Source organism: Enhydra lutris, unplaced genomic scaffold (assembly GCF_002288905.1).
Source record: "Enhydra lutris kenyoni isolate GAN:26980312 unplaced genomic scaffold, ASM228890v2 scaffoldscaffold4, whole genome shotgun sequence".
Taxonomy (NCBI): Eukaryota; Metazoa; Chordata; class Mammalia; order Carnivora; family Mustelidae; genus Enhydra; species Enhydra lutris.
Window position 1 is genome coordinate 29,782,613 of NW_019154088.1, and position 11,037 is coordinate 29,793,649.

General features: G+C 38.0%; 1 protein-coding gene across 4 annotated transcripts in view; it reads left to right on the top strand.

The window, feature by feature from the left end:
• Nucleotides 1-6,848, top strand: part of LOC111158384 (sec1 family domain containing 1) — a 108,261-nt gene extending 101,413 nt beyond the window's left edge. For 2 of the 4 annotated variants that reach the window (XM_022520390.1, XM_022520402.1), the window contains 2 exons: nt 3,360-3,428; nt 6,645-6,848. In XM_022520390.1, the coding sequence (XP_022376098.1) occupies nt 3,360-3,428; nt 6,645-6,668 (93 nt within the window). In that variant the 3' untranslated portion in view covers nt 6,669-6,848. The remainder of the gene's footprint in view (nt 1-3,359; nt 3,429-6,644) is intronic. The other 2 variants (XM_022520397.1, XM_022520396.1) reach the window with 2 other exon arrangements.
• The last annotated feature ends 4,189 nt before the right edge of the window (nt 6,849-11,037 follow it).

Consider the following 11,037-nt stretch of genomic DNA (forward strand, 5'->3'; position numbering starts at 1 on the left):
AATGTGCAGAGGACCTGAACAAACATTCTTTTCCAAACAAGACGTACATATGGCCAACAGATAGATGAAAAGATGGTCAACATCATTAATCACAGGGAAATGTAAGTCAAAACCACAATGAAATTCACCTCATACCTGTTAAAATGGCTATCCCCTCCCCCCAAAATAAATAAATAAATAAATAACAAGCGTGTCAACCACACAGAGGAAGGGAAACCCTCATGCATTGTTGGTGGGAATGTAAATTGGTGCGGCCACTACGGAAAATGGCATGGAGTTTCCTCAAAAAAGTGAAAATAGAACTACCATCCAGCAATTCGACTTCTGAGTATTTATGTGAAGAAAACAAAAATACTAAGTGGAGAAGATATATGTATCCTCATAGTCACTCTAGCATTGTTTACAGGAGCCAAGATATGGAGGCAACTTAAATATCCATTGATAGATGAATGGTAAAGCAATTGTGCATGCATATGTGCCATAAAAAAGAATGAAATCTTGCCATTTGTGACAACATGGATGGATGGAGGGGGCATTATCCTAAGTGAAATAAGGAAGACAAACCCCATATGGTTTCTCTTATATGTGGACTCATTTAAAAAAAAAGAAAAGAAAAAGAAATTCATGGGGCACCTGCGTGGCTGAGTCAGTTAAGCATTCGACTCTTGGTTTCAGCTCAGGTCATGATCTCGGGGTCATGAGATTGAGCCCTGCTTCGGGCTCCACACACAGCATACAGTGTGCTTGAGATTCTCTCTGCCCCTCTGCCCACGTGTTCTCTCTCAAAATTAATTAATTAATTAATTTTAAAAGCTCTTAGATTTAGAGAACAGATTTGTGGTTGCCAGAGGTAGGTGGGAGAAATGGGTGAAAGGGGTCAAAAGGTTAAAAAAAATTTCAAATATACTGAGGCTAAGACTCAACTTTCCAAAAATACAAGAAAATTATTTGTGATTGTTACATAGAACATACTAGCTCTGCCATGACAGCGGTTAGATAAATGAAACTCTAGTAGCCTCTAAATCAATATGCTTCACAAAGGCTTTTCACATCTCTGCAAAGATGTACCTGCCTTACACATGAAATGTACTAGAAAAAAATGCATGGACATTGACCTTCTGAACATACCAGTAGAACCAGCTGTGAAATGAAACTGATAGTCAATCCTCCATCATACAAATAACCATCTTCCTTTTTTTTTTTTTTTTTTTTTAAGATCTTATTATTTTGAGAGAGCACACAAGCAGGGAAGATGAGCAGAGGGAGAAGCAGATGCTGGGCTGAGTAGGGATCCTGACTCGGCTCAGTCTCAGGACTCCAGGATCATGACCTGACCCAAAGGCAGACACTTAGCTGAATGAGCCACCCAGGTGCCCCTAAGTAACCATCTTTTTACTTTGTCTAATTTTGAGAGCAGACATTTACATGTGGAGGTATATTTATTAAAGCAAAAGTATACTTTAGAAATTTCTAATATCTGATTCTCCAGTAATAGTATCGGACATTTTGAAGTTATAAGGTAAATTTCCAAAAGGAATAATTCAGACTCTTGAGGGTATTTGGGGACTCAGTCATTTGCAAAGGTGCTCTGAACAAATATATAAAATATACAATAGGCTTTGAATAAGTGTACCTGTAGCCTTTTGTTTCTTTTTATAGTTGCAGAAATAATATGCACTGATACCCAAAAGCAATTTGGAAGTAGAAGCATGCTGACCCCAAAAGGAAAAAAAAAAAAAAGGTGGTAATAAGTAACCAGATGTATTGGTAATTGAACTTAAAGCCACCACAGATTGTGCTCTTGATGGAAGATGACTGGCTAGAGAATGAACTAGATGTAGTTAATAATTGCTACCTTGAATCCAGGTATTGGCATATTTCTTAAAGTTCAGTTGTTAATGGAAGAAGGAAGTATCAAGTTTGTGCATAATTGAGAAGTTTGCACAGGAATATTGGTAAACTGCAATGCTTAAACCTATAGTACAGGATTAATCTCAGCTAGTTCATTTCAACCCTGTGCTTACTTATCTCTGGGAACCTTGGGAGCCATGTGCTGACATCTGGCTAACTGTGAATGTAATGTACTAACTAGTCATTAATACAGTCCTGGGCTAGGGCCCACGATAGACTGGGGGCAACTTGCACTAGCTTGTCAGCACTGTTTAATAGAAATGTAAATATTGATGATTTGCGCCCAATTTCTGTCATGTTTTCTTCCGCTACTGAGCCTGGTTATGCACCCTGATTTTGGTTACATGATCAGAGAGGTATAAAAGACCCCTTAGACAAGAGTGGGGCTCCCCTGCAACTAGGGTGTGTCTATCTTCACTGTAACTTGGTGGTTCACAATTGAAAATTAGGTGTGCCCTATGCTACTGAGATGGAATCCTGGAAGCTGTGCCTGGGATATTTGGACCCTTCTAATGTTTCCTATGCTTTTTTTATCCTCCTTTGCTGTGATCTCTAACTTTATTAATGTCTTGTGTAAGTATATCCTGTGGAGCCTCAAGAATCCCACTTATATGACCAACCCTATGTAGTTGCTGCACATAACATCTCATTTTGAAAAAATGAGATGTGATGTGTGACTGTTGATTTATTTGTTCTCAGAAATGGCCAGCTAGGACATTTATTGAGCCAACCATGTTTAATACAGTTGATACATCACAAAAAAAGGTTCTTCTCTTGTATTACAAAGCCATAATTCTGTTTCTTGACAAATTACCATATTTGCTTTGTTGTAGAATAAACGTTTTCCATTAAAGAAGAAATGAATTTTCCTTGAAGTACACAATACATAGAATAATAAGTACTTACCAAAATTCTGCGGTAGACATTTTGACTGCTATAATTGGGTTATAACATTCTGCCAAAATTAGGAATGAAATTCATTAGGAGTAACAAAATGAAATGTATTAATATATAAATACTGTATTGCACAAATGAAATTGCGGAGACAATTCATGCTATTTGTACCATATCCTACTGTCAGCATAACCAAACCATAGGAATGTTTTCTTCAAGTAGTACAAATCCTACATTGGAAGAATGTTGGCCTAGGATTTTGTAGACAGTTGTTGTTCCTGTGAAATATGGTGGTCATCAGATTCCTTCTGTTTTCAGTATATAAATGGTACCAACAGGGTACCCTAATACATTTTTCAAAAAACATTCCCATTTCACCATTTTCCATTAGTTTTAGGATCAACATGTGTACACTAAAATTCAACAGCTGCCTCCACCCCCGAAGAAAACCTTAAAGAATAATAAAAAGTCTTATTAGCCTTGATCACTGTTCTTAGGAACATTGAAAATATTACTTGTTACTTATGTATATGAGTTTTTTCTTATTTTTACAGGGGAAACAAGGCAAACACATTTTATATGGCTGCAGTGAACTTTTTAATGCTACACAGTTCATAAAACAGGTAAAGTGCACCTTGTTAGTTTCTCTTAACAAACCATAACTTGCTGTTGATGTTTTTCAAAAGAGAGCAAGAGAATCATCATATTCATTTACACCAGCTGAAGCCAAAACCCATAGATTTTGCTACATACAAGATTTTGCTATGAACAACTATACAGAAAACTCTGATAAGTAACATTATTTCTAGTATCCCAATCTATGAAAAGATAAATTCAGAGAATTTAAAAGTGGAGTAGTGTACTCAGGCAAAATTCAGTTCACCATTTCCTTTTATACTGTCTACATTTCTGACTTTGCCAACCATCTCACAAATTGGGCTAAGAAATTAACTTTCTCGAAGCTAACTACTGGGAATGCTCCATAGTCTAACCAGTAATGTTCACTCATTTTTGCCTGGGCTGCCAAAAAAACCCCAACAATGCCCTATTCCTACCATCCTTTTCCGGCATAACTTTCTTATCCTCAGGATGTGTTTTTTTGTATTTTTAACCTTAATGTAGTTGCCCACTGATAGGGGAATACAGAAAAGTTCAAGAAGGTAGAGTGAACACAGGTGCACTCCCCATTAACATTTTACTGTACTGGCTTTATAAGATACCTACTCATTTATCCATTCTTTATTCAATTCATTGCTACAACTTCAGTAATTTCAAAGTAATGTGTAGATCCAGCATTTTACTGTTTGTTTGTCGGGTTTTTTTTTTTTTAAGATTTTATTTATTTATTTGACAGACAGAGATCACAAGTAGGCAGAGAGGCAGGCAGAGAGAGAGGAGGAAGCAGGCTCCCCACTGAGCAGAGATCCCGATGTGGGGCTTGATCCCAGGACCCTGGGGTCATGACCTGAGCTGAAGGCACAGACTTTAACCCACTGAGCCACCTAGGCGCCCCTGCTGTTTGCTTTCTGCTAGTTTGAAATAGTTGGGCTATCCTCTGTTCCTCCTTTCCTGCCTGCCTTTGTATTATTTGAACACTTCGGTATTTTAGCTGAGCTCTGCATTATTTAACAGTTGCTCTAGAGATCACAATCTATACATCTTTAACTGTTCAGAAACTACAGTTAATATTCTGCCACTTGCATTAAATATAGAAACCTTGCAACCCTATAGACCATTCCCCCAGCTCTTCTGTGATTGTGATATATTTTACATCTACGTGTCATTAACCTCACAAGACAGTGGACAGTGTTACCATTTCCACGTCGGTCATCTGTATCATAAGGAAATCCTTTGCATTTACACAGATTTGAGATTTCCAGCGTTCTTCATCCCTACCACCTCTAGTAGATTTTAATTCCCATCTGTTGACTGCAAAACTTCTTTTAGGATTTATTATAGCTCTGGTATACTAACAGTGAATTCTCTTAATTTTCTTTTATATGAGAATGTATTTTACCTTTATTCTTAAATATTTTTGCTGGATATAGAAATCTGGGTTGATAGTTTTTCAAAACTTTAAAGATGTTATTTCACAGTCTTATACTCTCCATTGTTTCTGATAGGAAGGCAGCAGTATTAAGATTCATACAATTTTACATGTGATGTGAAATTTTTCATTATTTCCTCATTATATTTGGTTTTTAGCAGTTAGGATGTGTATATAGATATGACTTCTTGTGTATGTATGACTTCTTGTATATTTATCTTATTTGGGGATCACTGAGCTTCTTGACTGTCAGTTTGTACCTTCACCAAATTTAGGCCATTAACAGCTGTTCTTTTATGCCCAATTTTCTCCTCTCCTTTTTGGACTCCAGTCACCTATATGTTCAACCTTTTATATTATGCCAAACATCTCTGAACATTCTGTTTGGGTTTTTTTGTCTAAGATTTTTTTTTTTAAAGTTTTCTTATTTAAGTAATCTCTACACCCAATATGGGACTTGAACTCAGGACCCCAAGATCAAGAGTAGCATGCCATTCCAGCTCAGGCAACCAGGTACCCCTGATTCTGTTCTTTAGAGTATATACTTTAAGTTGTACTATCTTCAGATTCACTCTTTCTTTTGTTATCTTCTTTTTGCTATTTGAATAATTTTGTATTTACCAGTTTTAAATATTCATTTGTGTTTTTTGTTTTTTAATAGAGTTTGTATTTCTCTGCTGGGATTTTCTGTCTTTTCATTGTGAACATACTCTCCATTATCTTATTGAGGATCGTTGTCATAGCTGCTTTTAAACCCTGTCTTTTTTAATTACAGCACATGGATCATCTATCTCACTGTATCTCCTGTCTTTACCCCTAGAGAATGGTTCCAATCTTCCTGTTCCTTCATACATTAATTTTAGATAGATTGTATCCTAAACATTGTGAATGTATTTTTTGGGAACTAAATTTTGTTTCTCTGGAGTGTTGATTTGGGCTTTGAGCAGGCAATTAACTTGGTTAGACTCAACGTGTCAAACTGTCTCTTGCGCAGCAGCTCACATCTTGCTTAGTCTCTCTCATTGTCTCTCTCATTCATGCATGGTTCAGGGTTTCACTACAGGTTTAGGAAAAGTTTATACACAAAATTTAGGGCTCCTTCACTCTTTCCCTCTCGTTTCCAGGATTTCCTCTAATATTCAGAGGCTTTAGTTGCTCCCTGTACTCTGGTTCTTTAGACTAAGAGCCAAAGAACCAGGGAACTCAGCCAGTGCTGGCTAGTCTCCCCTTCCAAGTATCTGTTCTCTTCCCAAACCTACCAGCTTTCACTTGCTCTCCATGGCCTTCCAGTAGTTGGTTTTTTGTATTTTGCTTAAGGTTTATGATTGCTATCCCTGGGAGAATTAGGCCAGTAGTTTATCCAGCCTTCCAGAATTGAAAACCTTTTTTTTAAATATTCAATGATGTGCTAGAAATATCAAACTAATTATGTGAAGAAGTAAACTCTCAACAGTAAAGCTGCAACTGATATTTTCCTTTACATCTCATACTGAGTTAATATTGACTTTATTCTCAAAGTTTTTGTTTTCCATTTGTTGATTTCTACCTATATTGATTTTTTTTTTTTTACCACGACAGCCTTTATTATTACTCAGTTTTAAAAGATCTACTTAAACATTTGAATTGGTGGTAAACATTGAGTGAAAATTTATTATTCTATATACAAACGCAGTGAACGAAATGAGAACCTAGGATTTTACCATGATTTAAGAATACATTTTTAAGGTGTTTACAAATATGTTTGAATGCATAAATTTCTTTTTTTGATTAAAGTTATTCTGTTTTGTTTTAGCTGTCACAACTTGGACAGAAATAACACGGAAGAACTTTAATATGAGAATCTACTTGGATAAATGTAGAAGAAAAGTCAAAAGAGCCAGAGGATTTCTTCATATCAAGTGTCCTAACCATGAAACTAAGAGTTAATTTTTAAGGAAATTCTATACTTAATAAAATGTGTACTAATTAAAAGAATAAAGTATTTCAGAAATAAATTTTTAAAATTGTACATCTCTCTCATGTTTGACAGCTGAGAAACAAAGTGCCTAGGAAGGAAAGAAAACTCTGCCTGAATATAATGTTAAAATATCAGTATGGCAAAAAAAAAAAATATATATATATATATATATATCAATATATCAGTATGGTAACTGATTTGTTATGATTGAAGCCAGTGAAAATTTAAGAAACATGCAAATGTTGCTTGACTGGTTCATGAATCTCCTATTTGTATGCATTTTTTTTTTTTTAATTGTAAAATTACTTTCCCATGTTTTTCTGGTCCCCCCATGTTGCCTCTAGCCTTTAATGGATACTTTAATAATCTTCTTCCTCTGGCACACCTATGTACATTTTATCACAGTATCCTTCTTTATCTAATGGCAACAACAAATATCTAGATTGGACCAATACAAAACATTTATCCCATGAAGTTCTAAAAAAATATGTAAAATTAAGTGTTAAATTTGGTTCAGAACTTCCTGGTATGTAGCACCAACAAGGAATATTGATCTGTCTTAAAACTCAAGGCAGCTGTAAGATAAAAGCAAGCAGTCGCTACAGAGAAAAAATTCTTACTGAAAAGCCAGGGACCTTTTCCTCCTAATGAGCCTCATTAAGAGGAATCTATAATGTTATAGATAACATCCTGATAATAGATAAAACGGAAAAGTCGTAGGACTGTTTCTTTCTGTACTCCCAGCCCTCATGAGTCAATGCCATCATTCTAAGCTCAGGTCAAGAAAAAGAGGTCTATTTGGTTAGTGGCCTACTAATCTGACTTACTCTTGAGATAGAATTTAATGTTTTTACTGCTAAAACACATAACCATAGATGAATGGCTTATACGTACTTCACATAGGTTGGGAGGCTAAGAAACCAGCAGATCTGTGTTTGGTGAAGACCCTCTTTCTGGTACTGCTGGGAGCCATCTTCTGGTATCTTCACAGAGTAAGGAGTCCTAATACTGTGATCCCCTTATAAGAGTACTAATCCTATCATGGGGGCTCCACCCCTGCAACCTCATACAAACCCAATTTCTTCTCAAAGGCCCCACTTTCAAATCCCATTATATTCGGAGTAAGGGCTTCAACCAAAGAATTTGTAAGGAACACGAACATTTGATACCTGATACCACATCATCTGCCAAAACGATCAAAGTGCTTTCATGCTCAGGGCTTAAGGAGACAGTGTTATAGAGACGGTAATGTTGATCAAGGTGATAAGCTATAGAGAAGATAAAGCAATGTCCCAGTTTCCTCAGTAACAAGTTTGACTTTATGTTCAGAAAGTATTTTTTAGGTTAAAACTACATGAAAGACACAGGAGGTGGTCTCTTTTCATGTTGTGTTTGCAGCCAAAAATAAACTAGTCTCATCAATGAATACACAGTTTTTTTCGAAGTTTGCCTCAAATTCACACAAAAGAAGGTCATTGCCAAGGTTCTGAGATAGAAACCTTTCTGTGGGACCTATTAAAAAAAAAACACCCTGGGACAGCTTTGGCCTTTCTGTAGCTGTCCACAGCCTAGCACCATCTGTTCTGGTGTGGGTTCCCCAGCAGGCAGTCCACAATAAGGCAAGGGTCACTTTGCTGTGGTCTTGGGATGGGCAGCTCAACAAGTCTACCCAGCAAGCCCCCAGCTTGGCTGATTCAGGAACCAGTTTTATCTGCCCCCAAGGGTGTGACAGGAATTGATTCCTGCCATTGTAAAGTGCACATCAGGAGTAGAGGTCAATAGGAAAGGGAAATGCTGTGCCAGGCAATTTACAAAAGTTACATCAGTCCTCACAGTAGCACTAACAGGTGGTACAGCACCAATTTTATAGATGGAAGCAAAGCTCAATCTTACAGATGGAAACAAAGCTCAGGACCCTGCTCAAAGTCACAGCTGGTACATGGTGGCGCCATAGATGGAATGCACATCCATCTGCTCCAAATCCGTTCTCTCCACTGCTCGAAACCACCTAGCTCAAGAAGCAGGAGGCTTCAAGTCTTGCCAAGCCACTCCTCACTGATGAGCCTGAGCCAGGCATTTTCCCTCTTTCTCCTCCTGTGTGGAATGAGTTGTGCAGCGTAAGGGCAGCTAACCCAGGGCCCTCAAGGTATGCAGCTCATCTGGGCTAGCCAGCACAGGGCGTTCACCGAAACCGCCTGATGAACTCACGCATGGACTGGCAAGCACAGGCACCTGACAGAATTTGAGTAGTTCGGTATCAACATAGTAAGATCTGTTCACTTGGCATAGATGGGGCTCCAAAATAAAAGGAAAAGGCAAAATAAAAAAAGATTAGAAGAATATTCAAGTCAAAACAACATTTGCCCTGAAACCAAAGCTTCGGTTTCAGCTCCATCACATACTTTAGTTCTGGGACAAACTGTAAGACAAACTCACATCCTAGTATAATCTAAATTGTCCATCTTCCAATCATGCCCTTAAAACTTATAATTTTTAGGTAATATTCAAAAGAATTTTGAAGCTAGGTGTGAAGATTTAAATTCCATTTGATATACCCAGGTCATCAGACAGTGAACATTCACAGAAATTTATTTTCAAATTGCAAGGCCTAGAGCTACCTGACTCCGCAGGCTGAGGAGACTATATTGAGGTGACAGGTAAATAAAGACAACTGGAAACAATTTCTCATGTGTTGTCATGACCGCATCACAATAAACACAGACTAAACAGAACTAGGAACTATTCGACCTCACTTTCTTGAGTTACCCTGGGTTCAAAAGAATCATGGAATTTCAAAAATTGATATCCAAAAGACCCTGAATATTAATGAGTGTGTACCAGACTTTAAATATTTGTAACTACTTTTACAACGGAAACCTCAGGATGGTTCTAAATTACCAAGCATCAACCCCATCAGTGTGACTAGCTTGAAACAGGAACAGTTGATTGTGCTGAAAAAGCAAGCTCCAGGTACCAAGATGATGACACTGTGTCCTAAGAATGTTCTAAGAATGCAGAGACAGCCCCAGGAACTCTAGGATCTCCTGAAGAATTATGGCTAAGTGACTGTCAGAGGCTGATTTGCTTCTCAGCATCATCTTCTCCTATATTTGTTACCCTAATCTTGTCTTCCTCTTCATTCACTCCTGTGTGTTGGGTGGAGCTGACTGTACCCCGACAACAACAGTAATTTATCAAGGGATAGTGGAGAAGTCAAACCCAGTCAATGAGAAGCAATTAGATTCCTGCTGATGTCACTGATTGGAAAGGCACAAGAGGGCCACCGTCTGCCTGACATAAACCAGAGGGCCTTAAAATGAGGCTATGGATATGGCATCAAGGCACCTGAGAATGAAGACAATGTGGAGCTCAGACATGTCCTAATGACATCATTTGAACCCTTGGGTCTATCATTAGTATAACTTGAGTGGTGCAGCCAGTAGCAGACACAGCCTTAAACGAGATACAAAATCCAATGGATGATTTAAACATCATACAAGAGCCAAAGAAATGCCACCCTGAATGTAAGAAACAGTGATTCTCAGACACTGAACATCAGGAAGCACAGGCCAGTGATCCCTAAGAGAAGGAAAGCAAAAGAGGAGTCCTACAATTGCCCCATCTTTCTTCCTGTCAGGATTTTTTTTTCTAGGCTGCAGCACAAGTAGAGCTGAGGGAGAGGGCTCCCTGAATTGCTGAGACAAAGTTGGGCATTAGGTCAAGGTAGCTAGCAGTCACAGGGCAGAATAATAGAGCAAAGAGAGCTACACAGGAAGAAAGTTCTAGAGATCTGCAGAGGATCAGATGAATGCTGATCAGGGCAGATGGTGAGGAAATAACCAGAGGCCAGGCAAAGATCCACCTACAAGGATCACAGGAAGCAGGAACAACCTCCTTTGCTCAAGTGAGGCCAGGAAAGCATCTGTTCCCTTCAACCAATTACCTCATAATTCATGGAGGATTCACCAAGTACTCATCAGTGATAGGGAAGATTAGGCCTAGACTAAATGCTGCTCTAGTCCCCCATAACAAACCTTAAAAGCAAAGCCCAAAAGGATCAAACTGTTCCAAGCAACTTAACCACGTACAAGAAAGCTCAGGAATAGAGGAATACAAGAGGAGGCACCCAACAAAGTCAGTTTAGTATCTGCAATCCAATGAAATCTTACCAGATGAGACACAGGGCAAGAAAGAGCATCATGAAGAGAAAACATTTCAACAAAAACAG